The sequence below is a fragment of the Microcebus murinus genome, chromosome 1, assembly GCF_040939455.1.
Source record: "Microcebus murinus isolate Inina chromosome 1, M.murinus_Inina_mat1.0, whole genome shotgun sequence".
NCBI classification, from domain to species: Eukaryota; Metazoa; Chordata; class Mammalia; order Primates; family Cheirogaleidae; genus Microcebus; species Microcebus murinus.
In genome coordinates this window covers 667,343-679,993 of record NC_134104.1, presented here as the reverse complement: position 1 = coordinate 679,993, position 12,651 = coordinate 667,343, and the positions used below count along the sequence as shown (strand labels likewise).

General features: G+C 53.8%; 1 protein-coding gene across 13 annotated transcripts in view; it reads left to right on the top strand.

Moving 5' to 3' along the window:
• The window catches only part of PCBP3 (poly(rC) binding protein 3), a 254,498-nt gene that overhangs the window by 206,624 nt on the left and 35,223 nt on the right, over positions 1 to 12,651 (top strand). For all 13 annotated transcript variants that reach the window (XM_012780059.2, XM_012780057.2, XM_012780054.2 and 10 more), the window contains 4 exons: positions 9,152 to 9,306; positions 11,235 to 11,258; positions 12,083 to 12,115; positions 12,439 to 12,555. In XM_012780059.2, the coding sequence (XP_012635513.1) occupies positions 9,152 to 9,306; positions 11,235 to 11,258; positions 12,083 to 12,115; positions 12,439 to 12,555 (329 nt within the window). The remainder of the gene's footprint in view (positions 1 to 9,151; positions 9,307 to 11,234; positions 11,259 to 12,082; positions 12,116 to 12,438; positions 12,556 to 12,651) is intronic.

The window sequence follows — 12,651 nt, the reverse complement described above, 5'->3', positions numbered from 1 at the left end:
GCCTCCCAGAGTGCTAGGATTACAGGCGTGAGCCACCGCGCCCGGCCTATACTCACATTTTTGCTTACTATATTCTTTCTTCTTTCTTGATATTCCAAGATTTCTTCTTTATCATTTGATTTCTGTTTAGCCATTCTCCTAGAGTAGGTGTGCTGGCAAGAAATTCTCCTCATTTTCCTTCATCTTGTAATGCCTTTATTTCTCCTTCATTCCTGAAGGATTATTTTCACTGGAAATGTGACTCTGCATTGGCAGTTATTTCCTTTTCAGTACTTGAAAAGTACTGTGCCACTTCTTTCTGGCTTACATGGTTTCTGATGAGAAATCCAGTGTCATCAACTGTTTTTCTCCTATAGATAAGGTGTCATTTCTCTTTTGCTGCTTTCAAGAATTTTTCTTTGTCTTTAGATTTAGATGTCTGACTGTGATGTATATTTTTGTGAATTTCTTTGGGTTTATCATGTTTGGGGTTTACTCAACTTCTTGAATATATAGGTTTATACCTTTTGGGAAATTTAGGGACTTTAGCCATTATTGTTCAGGTACTTTTTCCAACTCATTCTCTCTGTCCTCTTTTTCTGGGACCCTAATCACATAAGTGTTAGATCTTTTGTCATGGTCACATAAGTCTCTGAGGCCCTGTTCTTTTTTCTTTTTTATCTGTTTTCTCTTTATTATTCAGATTGGGTAATTTCTATTGTTCTGTCTTATAGGTCACTAATTCTTTACTCTGATCCCTTCATTCTGTTACTGGATTTTCTAGTTCTATAATTTCCATTTAAGTATCTGTATCTTCCATTAGCTAGGGGAGAATTTCTGTGCTGAGGCATTATATTTTTTCATTTGTTTAAAAATGAAGCTCCCAAATGTATTCCCAATTATTCATTGAAGCATTTTTATGGTGGCTACTTTAAACTCTTTGTCAGATAATTCTAACATCTCCATCTTCTTGGTGTTAGTGTCTGTTGATTATCTTTCATTCAGTTTGAGATCTTTTGAGTTCTTGGTGATTTTCTGTTTGAAACCTGGACATTTTGGATATTATATTATGAAACTCTGGATCTTATTTAACCCTTTTGTTTTAGCTGGCTTTGATACTGCTCCAGCAGAGGAAAAGAGGTAAACATCCAGGTTCTCCACTTGACCTCTGTTGATACCCAGCAAGTGGGTATCACTTGCAAGTGGGATACCTTGTTGCTGCTGGGCAAGGATGGGAGTTATGGCTCCCCACTAGGCCCTGCTGAAACCCCATGGATCAGAGGAGTAGGACTGTCCATTAGTGTTCCCACATGGCCCCCACTAACACCATGGGGCAAGAGAGTTATTACCACTTGGAAGGGTAAGAGGCCCCCACCCAGCCTTCTCTGATTTGGAGTGCCTCTTTACAGCCTGGTAGGGGGCCACAGTTTCTTCCACGGTGTTTGGCTAGAACAGAAGAGTTATCATCTAAACATTTTCAGTATTGCAGTGCTGTTCCTTTTCTGATTGTTTGCTAGAGAGAGCAGATTTTTGTAAGGGCTCTTTTTTTTTTTTTTTTTTTGACTGTATCTGTTGGTGTTTCCAGATTGCCTGCTTTTCTACCTCCAAGTCTGAGATATTAAGCCCAGGGAAGTTGCCACTGTGTCATTCCTTGGGTCCCCTTGTCCCTAGCTGGTCTGCTTTCTCTAAACGTGTCAGTCTTCTTATGTTTGTTGTATATACAATATCTAGGCTTATTGTTTCAGCAGGAAGAATTGGGAAAAGTGTGTATGCTCCATTTCCCAGAATCAGAGGTCTTGCCACTCCTTTTTTTAAGTGTGACCTTTAAGAGCACAGGTGCTGGAACTAGCTGTCTGGGTCCCAATGCTAGCTTTGTACTGTTTAGCCACATGCCCTTGAGCAAATCCTTTAGGCTCTCCAAGCATCAGTCCCTCCATCTGTAAAATGGGGTGAGGTAGCATCCATACCTCAAGGAGTTAAAGGGAGGAATAAGGGCATCAGCAGACTCAAGCCAGCAAGGACAGACCCACCCAGGAGTTGGAGAAGGCAAGAGCTCCAGGGCATGGGAGAGGCTATCACTGACGGACTTGGTCCTCAGCTGTGCACGTACCAGTGTTGGTTTCTAGCAGGTGCGCTTGCAAACGACATCAACATTCCATGTACATATTCATCGGAATCTCTCTGCATTTTTTTTTTTTAGAAAGAGAGTCATTTATGCAAACATGATTTCTGGTTAAAGGTTACAGACATTTTAGGATATTGGTAAATTTTGCCGGATTGCCCTTCATAGAGGCTGCAACTGCTATGGATTTTCCAGCCATCCACAAGAGCCTTGGCATGATACCTCATCTATTTGGAATGCCATTATTATTGATAGATGTCTAGGATCAGCCCAAGGTGAACAGAAACTAGATATATAGTCTGTGAAGCTTGGTTTGCCTTCCACAGACCTCAGACCCAGGGCATAGCTTCTCCCCATCACCCTAGAGCCCAGTAGCCCCTAGTAGTTTCCTCGTCCGCCCCACTCTTCCCCAAGGGATGGTCTGTGCTGAGCTGAGCCATCTCTGCTCCCTCACCAGGCCACTGCCTTTGCTTCTGGAAGCCACCAACCAGTGAGGTCCTTCTGTGCTGGGCTATGCTACTACGCAGGATTTCCCATTCTTAAATTCTGCCTTTTCTGTGGGGATCCAGAGGGAGTCATGGCCTGAATTCATGTACTCTATCAAGTCTCATCCACACCAAAAATACAGGCTTAATTGAGGAACTCACCAATGACAACAGAAGCACTTGCCAGCCAGACCACAGATGTTTCCAATATCATGAAAAACAGCTAACACTCTCCCCCACCCCTCACCTCACAGGCTCTCCCCCAACTATCACCTCACACGCTCCCCCACCCCTCACCTCACCCTCTCTCCCAACCCTCACCTCACACTCTCCCCCAACCCTCAAGTGACACTCTCCCAAAACCCTCACCTCACACACTCTCCCACAACCCTCACCTCACATACTCTCCCCCACCCCTCACCTCACATACTCTCCCCCACCCCTCACCTCACATACTCTCCCCCACCCCTCACCTCACACACTCTCCCCCACCCCTCACCTCACACACTCTCCCCCACCCCTCACCTCATATACTCTCCCCCACCCCTCACCTCACACACTCTCCCCACCCCTCACCTCACACACTCACTCCAACCCCTCACCTCACTTTCCCACACCCCTCACCTCACACACTCTCCCCACCCCTCACCTCACACACTCACCCCAACCCCTCACCTCACATACTCTCCCCCACCCCTCACCTCACACACTCTCCCCACCCCTCACCTCACACACTCACTCCAACCCCTCACCTCACTTTCCCACACCCCTCACCTCACACACTCTCCCCACCCCTCACCTCACACACTCACCCCAACCCCTCACCTCACATACTCTCCCCCACCCCTCACCTCACACACTCTCCCCACCCCTCACCTCACACACTCACCCCAACCCATCACCTCACATACTCTCCCCCACCCCTCACCTCACACACTCACCCACCCCTCACCTCACACACTCTCCCCAACCCCTCACCTCACACACTCTCCCCAACCCCTCACCTCACACACTCTCCCCAACCCCTCACCTCACACACTCTCCCCCAACCCTCACCTCACACACACTCCCCCACCCCTCACCTCACACTCTCCCCCAACCCTCACCTCACACACTCACCCCCACCGATCACCTCACACACTCTCCCCCACCCCTCACCTCACACTCTCCCCAACCCCTCACCTCACACACTCTCCCCCACCCCTCACCTCAAACACTCTCACCCAACCCTCACCTCACACACTCTCCCCCACCCCTCACCTCACACACTCTCCCCCACCCCTCACCTCACACTCTCCCCCACCCCTCACCTCACACACTCTCCCCCACCCCTCACCTCACACACTCTCCCCCACCCCTCACGTCAGACTCCCCCAACCCTCACCTCACACACTCTCCCCCACCCCTCACCTCACACTCTCCCCCACCCCACACCTCACACACTCTCCCCCACCCCTCACCTCACACACTCTCCCCAACCCTCACCTCACACACTCTCCCCAACCCTCACCTCACACTCTCCCGTACCCCTCACCTCACAGGCTCCCCCAACCCTCATCTCACATGCTCTCCCCACCCTTCACCCCCTCCTTCACCTTATACACTGTGGCCCCCTTTCCTCTGTACAGGCTCAGCAGGATGCAGGGGTTGCTTGTGCTGGTGTGGCCACATGACCTGTCCCAGCCAGCCAGAGCCCTCCCTTAGGGCGCTGGACTGAGTTTATCCCTACCCTGGCTGGGATGCAGCCGTGCACCAGGCCCTTCTGTCACAGGAGAATACAGAGTAGACAGGCCCAAAGGCCAGCACGAGAAACAGGGGCGACTGTGCTAAGGCTCCTGTCCCAGGTCATGTCGTTCTTGCAGCCAGCTGCACCCTAAAACTAGGTGTCACCATGCAACTGTTAGGGTGGCTGAAGTGAGAGAGACTGGCCATGCCAGGTGTGGGCAAGACTGGGGGAACCACAACTCTTGTGTACTGCTGACAAGAGTGTGAAATAATGCAGCCACTTTGCAAGAGCGTTTGACAGCTTCTTAGAAAGTTCAACATATACCTACCACATGGTCCAACTGTTCTATTCCTAGGTGTTTACCAACAGGAAATGAAAGCACATGTCCCCACAATTACGCACACATGTTCATAGCAGCTTTATTCATCATAACTCCAAACTGGAAACCATCCAGATGTTCTTCAGTGGATGAATGGAAACAAAGTGTGGTTTATTCATAGGATGGAATTCTGCTTCATGATGAGAAGAAATGACCTGTTGATACACTCAGCAACATGGACACATCTTTAGGAAATACTGCATAAAAGCAGCCAGATTAAAAAAGAATAGATACCACATGATTTCATTTATATGAACTTGTAGAAAGTCCTGGATGTGGGTGGAGCGGGAGGGAAGATGGCAGGGGACAGGGCTGTGTGGGTGGCAGTGTGTGCACTTCCAAGGGCTGCTGTCCTGGTTTCCCAGTATGTGTGTGGCAAAGCCTATTTGTTGTAGACTTCAGTGTGTACAGTTTATTAATTGACTACAGCTTTAAAAGGCATGAAACATGTCACATACACAAGGATAAAAGCAGATCGGTCTGTGTGGCTGCTGGGTACCTGTCCCCTCCCCGGGGCAGTCTGAGTTCTTCCGTGTGCCTCGGGCTTTAGCTTCAGTTCTCAGGTTCCTAGGAGCAGCCCCGAGGCAGAGCCTACCTGCCGTGTGCATTGGGAAGAGCCAGGAGGGGAAAGAGGCCACTGGGCGTCTCCCAAGAGCTGACCTGACGCTGGGCCCTTCCCTGAAGGCATCTGTACCTTGGGGCCTTTGCCCTGGCCGCCATGCCAGCCGCCCTGAGCTGGGTGGGTCTCTCAGTCCCACAGGCCTGCCCCACATCCACCCTCTGTCCTGTCTCACGGGCATCATCTTCGTGGCACTTTCACTCTGTTCACCTTGATCTTATTTGTTGAGTGGCCATCCCCACTGTGGGTGCCGGGACTGCCCCCTGCCTGGGAGCTTGGCTCCAGGACCGTGTAGCTGGAATTGGAGGGGGGGGGTTGTTAACAGGGACAACCCCTGGAGATGGTGCCATGATGTGATAGGGCTGTGAGGAGGGTGTCAACTTGGACGAAACTCAGAGAACAGGAAGCCAGGGAGAGGCTTTCAAGAGGGTAGGAGTCTGTGTGCTGGTTGGAGGGTTACTGGCCCCTGAGATGGGGGGTGGGCAGGAGCCTGGGACCTGGTGGGCCGGAGGGGTGGGAAGGGCTCAGATTCCACGTCCCGGCTGCTGGCGAGCAGCTAGGATTAGTAGGGGTGGGACAGGGTGGGCTGAAGTTGCGTTAGTCGTACTTCTCACGTGTGGGCATCTTTTAGGACCTGGTGCCCCAGGAGTCCAGGGTGTGGGCATGTTCTGAGCTGGGGCACATCTGCATGGTGTCCTTACACAGTGGCATTTAAACCTCCGCCTGGACAGGCTCCCTGTGGAAGTGAGGGGGGCCCGGTACCACTGGGTGGCCAGGCCTGTCTCTCCTCTCCACCCATTAAAGAAATTAAAAATGTATTCAATCCCTAGCCCTGAGGAGCACAGAGGAAGGGGCCTCCACACAGATCTGCCAGTTTCCAGAGCAGCAGGTAACTTGGGGTGAGCTCTTCATGCTGCGGAGCTGCAGGTCCGATTTGGCCTTGGATGCCTGTGACCAGAGAATGGGCCACTCGAACCCCGTAGCCCACGAGCTGCCCCATGGACAGACAGTGGCCGGTCATCGCCAGCTGGGGGGACTGGGCTGAGCAGGGAGGGTTCCAAGGCCCAGGGTCCTGAGTCACAGTGACCTCCACCCCTCCCCAGGGCTGCCCTTGCTCCAGCCACTCCGCTGTGTGCCTGCTGGCCCGTGTGACTGATGGCTGCTGACAGCCTGGAACCCACAAGCATCCCTGGCAGGAGCTGACCCACTTTCTCCTCCCTGCGTTGGAAGCATTTATGTAATAGACAGCCGCAGGGCCCTGCTGTCCCTGATGGAGAGAGGCAGTGTTTTAATTAGAAAGGAAGCGCAGAGCGCTGGGCTGGCCGCAGTGTGATCCAGTATTTTGGTGCCGGAGAATCAGCCCGGCAGACAGAAGGGCTGTGCCGGGCTCATTGCAGTGTCTGTTTAGGCGCCGTGGTGGTCACTTGGTGCCATGCCAGGCATTTAAAATAGATGTCCTCTCCTTTCTGAGTTCTTAGAGCCAAACGTACGGAAGTGGCTGTGTAAGCTACACCGCCCACCAGAGCTCTCTGTGGGGACAGAAACGGTCTCTGTGCTTTTCCAGATGGCAGCAGCTGCCACGTGAGGCTATTTGTTTAGCTCGAAAAATGTGCCTGGTGACGTTTGAGTTTTAAATGTAAATAGCCACACACGTAGCTAGCGGCCACCAAGCTGGGTAGTGGGGAGAGAGAACATTAGTATGTGAGGATTGTTTCTAAAACATTGTTTGCTATATAATATTCTTGTTAAATACTATGTTAAAATTGTTGTTATTCACAAAGTGTCATTTCATTACAAATAGTAATGAGAACTAGGAATCTGAGTTTGTTGATGAAGTGACCTATAAACACAGTTCTAAAATTGTGGGTGTATGATAGCGTGTTGTTTTTTTTCCGTGCATCAGTTGCCAGTGAGTACGTGTGGGTGATTGGAATATACTTTGTTTCTGTGCTTTGTGTTTTTCTTTTAGCATTTTTTTTTAAGACAAGAGTCTCACTCTTGTTGCCTTGGCTAGAGTGCCGTGGCATCAGCCTAGCTCACAGCAACCTCAAACTCCTGGGCTCAAGCAATCCTCCTGCCTCAGCCTCCCTAGTAGCTGGGACTACAGCGCCACCATGACCGCCTATTTTTTTCCATATATATTTAGTTGGCCAATTAATTTCTTTCTATTTTTAGTAGAGATGGAGTCTTGCTCTTGCTCAGGCTTGTCTCGAACTCCTGAGCTCAAATGATCCACGGCCTCGGCCTCCCAGAGTGCTATGATTACAGGCATGAGCCATATTCTGATGAGGAAAACTTTTTTCATCCCAACTTTTAACCCATAGTCTCTTCCGTGTGTGGCTCAAGCCCCTCATCAGTGCAGGTGAGATCCAGGGCAGCGTCCAGCAGCCCAGTTAAGGGGAGTGGTTCCCTGGAGGGGTCACAGGGAGGAGCACAGACGAGTTTCACGGGATTCTGTTCCTGCAGGGCTAGTCGGCCAGGCCTGGCGCCATGTTTCCATTCAGCAATGCACTAAGCTCGGACTGTGTGCAGAGCTCTCCCAGCTCTTCTCCCACTCCCATGGCTCCGCCCACCTTGTAGGTGCACACCTGGGCAGGTGAATGGAACACCTGAGGCCTGTCCAGCCTCTGCCCTGAGCCACCTGACTCTGGGTCCTGGGCCACATAGAACCCAGCCCACTGCTGCCCACCAAGCGGCCACCCCTCTATGACCCACACGTCTCCAGGCGCTGTGGGCCTGCTCATGCCCTTGCCATGTCCTGTGCCTTGCCCTCCTTTCCCCGCTCTCTGCTGCCAGACACGGAGCCACCTGGGGGCTCCTGCATACAGCCGGGGACAGGAGCCTCCATGTCCTGGGCAGCATGCCCCAGACCCCACCTCTTGCCCCATCAATGCTGAGAGCCCTGCTGACACCGCTGTGCCCTCACTGTCCGTCACCCCCACCTTCGCCGCCTCCCTCTCATCTGAGCATGAGAGCCCTCTTTCCCTGCACTCCACCATGGGGGGTGACCTATGCTCTGCATCCAGCCCCCTGGACAAGGCCCAGGAGAAGGGGGCCACAGGAGGGCCCTGTGTGTCCAGATGCCTCAAGAGGGGTCTGCAGAGCCCAGCACACAGACCAGGCCACCGAGGCAGCTGCCACCAAGTCGCCAGTTCACTTTCCCACGGGCGCTTCAGTTTTACTAGCTATAATCATTCTTTGCTTATAGATCATAAAGTGAAGCCTTAATTTTGCCCAGTGGGCTGAGTCAACTCACCGCCTGAGTGTCCACAGAAGTGACAAAACCAGTGTCACGTGTATGGAAAGCATTTTCTGACAACTTTACACAGTGCACACTCGGCTGTCTGGCAGTTAGTTGACAGACGGAATCCGCATCAGAGACGAGGCTGCCAGGCACCACTGGCCCTGCATGAGAGGGACACTGGCACCAGTGCTTCCCCGGCTTCCTCAGGCTGAAGTGACGCTCACCCAGGGGCTTCTGCTCTGAGGGCTGCTCAGGGCTGCGCCGGGAGATGGGAGGATGGACTCAGCATGGCGCTGGTGCTGTGAGCACGTGCCGCACTTCTCCGGGTAACCCCATCACGCTCTAGCTACCCTGAGAGGCACTCCTGTGGCCCTCTTGGCAGGCTCGACACTAAGGCAGACTGGAGGGCCCTATCCAAGGTCCCATGGCCAATCAGCCCTGGGGGCTTTCCCCAGCCTTGCCAGCACGTGGCGATGATGGCAGTCGCACCCCTCGGCTGCCGGGGGAACCTGAGGGCTGGGTGGTCCAGCTCACCCCTGGATGCCAGGACTGTGGAGACTGCCCTTGGGTCATAGCATCTGCACCTTCTCTCTCCAGGTGACGCCTTCTGGACCCCGTCTGTCCTTCCTCACAGCGCCCTCAGCGCCTTAAGCCATCCTCCCCAGCCACATTTTGGGAGAAAGATGGAGTCCAAGGTCTCAGAAGGCGGCCTAAACGTGACGCTGACGATCCGCCTGCTGATGCACGGAAAGGTACGGGGCCACCACCTGCGCTGTTGCTAGAGAGGTGGGAGGCAGAGCGGCTTCCCACGCCGGGGCCTGCGCTTGTGTACTTTTTATTTACTCGCAAATTTACAAGGTAGTTGCAAATGCAACCCCAATTACGTGTTCCCCATCACTGCTGGAGACTGAGTCACCATCCCGACACCCCATCGTCACTGGATGCCTTGTGTGCATTTTCTGCAAACAGGGCTTCTCCTGCGTGACCTCACGCAGCCACCAGTGGCAGGTCACCACGGGTACATCCCCACACCTGCCCCCGATAGGGCCTCCCCAGCCATCCAAGTGCTGCCCTGGGTCACAAAATGCCCCAGACAGCATTCCCGGTCCCTCAGTCTGGGGTAATCCCCCGGGGGTTGACTGTCCTGAGTTTCTGCCAGTGTTTCTGTGGCACGTCCTCCACTCTGGCCCTATCTGAAGTCTCCTTGCCGCGACAGGCGCATCACCACAGCCTCCTGTCCCAGGGGCACTCTGGGGGTCACCTGGAGCTGCCCTTCGTCCATTGCGCTTGGAACACTGGGGCGGGAGCTTTGCAGCTGTGTCTGTGTCCCACTGTCATCAGACTTTCAAGGCTTCATTCATTCATTCATTCATTCATTCATGCTGGGGCTGCTGTGACCTCCCCTGACCCCCCACTGTCCTGGCTGGCAAGCTCCCAAGGGCTTCCTCACGGCACCCTCTCCCCTTCCCAGGACACGCTGCTCGGGCCATCCTGTCCTCCCTGCCCCAGTCCTGGCATCAGCCACTCCTCCTAAGAACCCTGACTCCTTCAGGCAGAAAGCCAGGATGAGCGCATCAGGAGCGCTCTGAGCTCTGTGCAGCCCTAGGCAGCACTGAAGGCAGGTTCATGCTGTGCGCATTACGTGACATTTCCATACTGCACTCCCTGAGCACCGTGAGGTCACACCTCCAGTTCCCGTCCAGCAGCACAGGGTGGGCCCAATTCCTCCTGGCTGGGCTCTGACCCCCCACCCCACCCCGTGTCTGTGTGTGGCCTCCGCCCAGGGAGGCTGCCAATGCCCATAGCACAGGCACATCCTGCCCTTTAGAAGACACGGCCTCCTCCCAGAACTCCTGTGTCTCGATGGAGAGAGGACGACCTGCCCTCTCCCCTGTGGGTGCCGGAAGGTGGTGGGCCCCACAGACAGGTTATCTGTGCAGTCAGGCACAGGGTCCCAGCAGCTAGGCAGCCACCAGACACTCCCTGGGGGAGGATGCCCTGCTTTCGGGGTCTGTCTGCTCGCACTGCCCCCCCCACCCTTCCGGGGGTCTTGACAGAGACCAAGGCTTTCACAAGGACTGTGGTGGTAGTAATTGCTCAGAGCTTCGTTGTAATAAGGAAATGAGTCAGATTTTGAAAGATGTTTTTCCCTGTGACTATAGCCAGGCTAGCCCAGCCTCGAGTGACTGCCACAGTAGGACCCTGGCTGGTCCCGTCCCACTGCCAGGCAGGGAGACACTTGACCCTGTGGTATATATCCCCAAACTGTCTCAGGCTTGACTTTAGAACTAGAACTGTGGCAGTGTGTTCCAGTGTTTCTTTCAATATTCCACCTTTTAAATAAGTCACAAAGCAATAGCAGTGCTAAATTTTCTTTAAGTCACAAAATTGGGAGAAATTTTATTTTTCATCTATTTCTTGCAGGGTTTCCTGGAGGCCTCATGTGCATGAGTTATGCCTCTTGAGCTCTCTCTCTGGAAAGCAGCCATTGTCCTGGGCAGCTTGTCCACCTCGGGTGCAGGGCCTCTTTGTAGATAGCCTGACTTGTAGGCTTCCCTCGGCAGGTTCTAAATTCTCCTCTCGCTCACATGGGGAAGGTAGATGGGTTTCATAGGGTCTTTCCCAGATTCTTTTCCTCCTTTTGCACTGACAGCATGTTTTTGTGATGTTTTTCCTGCAGGAAGTCGGAAGCATCATTGGGAAGGTAATTATTGAACAAACTCTGCCTCTCTCTGGGTCTCTGTAAGGGGACAGTGAGGACTGCTGCTGCCCTGTGCATGGTGGTGCCCAGTGGGTGCATGGCACTGCATCCATGAAGTCAGGGCCCAGGTGCTGCCACGCTGCCCTGTTGGGGCTCCTCGTGCAAGCTGGTATCCGGCTCTGTGGGAGCCAAGGTGGGGAAGGTCCTCTCCGGCCCACTGCCTTGGTGGCCAGCCCTCCTTCCTGGGCTCCAGACCCCAGGAAGGAACATGTCAACTGCGTGCTCCACTGGCCCTGTTACTGAGTGGCCCCACGAGTGATAGTGGAGGGCTTAGAGTTTCCCTAATGGGGTAAGGGCCAGTTTGGACACCTGTACCTGTGGGGAGGAGAGGCTGAGGGGGACACGCTGCCTCCCTGTCCTGTTGCACTGTGCCCATCCCTGGGGGTCCCTGTGCCCTGTTCCCTCCACCCCTGTACTGCAGGGAAGGGGCTCCCATGGCCCTGCCCCAGCCCTTTCTCACGAGAGCTTCAGAAGGTGCGTCTGGGGCTCAGGCGCCCGAGGGCACGCAGACAGTGACCTGAGTCGAGGCAGAGCCGCCCTGCTGGCCGTGTGCTCTGGCTGAGCACTCAGGTCCTGCACCTCCACTTCCTTACCCGGAATGCCTTCCAGGCTGTGGGGGCATGGAGTTGGCTGCTTAGTGGGGAGGTGGAGGCCATGTGGGTACATGGTGGCAGCTCCCGGCACCACTTGGGCCACGCCCAGCTCCGTGTGTGACGTCAGCGCAGCCACGAGTGACCTTGTCCTTGTTGTCTAAATCTTTATTCCAGAAAGGAGAGACAGTGAAGAAGATGCGTGAGGAGGTGAGTGTGGCCTGCCTGCCCCATGCCACGTGTGTGGCCCTCTGGGCCCAGCTTGGGCACAGCGGGTGTCAGCACAGGGCTGGCAGGAGCCTCCACACTATCGGGCTGCGTACTGGGCGGTTCAGACTTCCTGTGGATCCCTGTGCAGGGAGGGGATCACTAGGATTTTTTTTGCCAATTAAAATTTCACCTGTAAGGGAGGTTATTGGAAAGAATCTTACTGTCTAGTGGTGAGGTTTGCCAGTCAAGGGCAAAACGTGTGTGGCTATGTCAGCCGTGGTTGAGGCTCTAACCTGGCACGGGTTTCTCTGCTCTGGCTGCAGAGTGCCGCGAGGATCAACATCTCGGAGGGGAACTGCCCAGAGAGAATCGTGACCATCACGGGCCCCACAGACGCCATCTTCAAGGCTTTTGCCATGATCGCGTACAAGTTTGAGGAGGTGAGGCACCACCAGGTCCCTCCGCCCTGCATCAGCCCCACTCACCTCCTCTGCCCCCAGGGACTCCACCTCTCTGGTCCACCTGGGCAGGTCTGC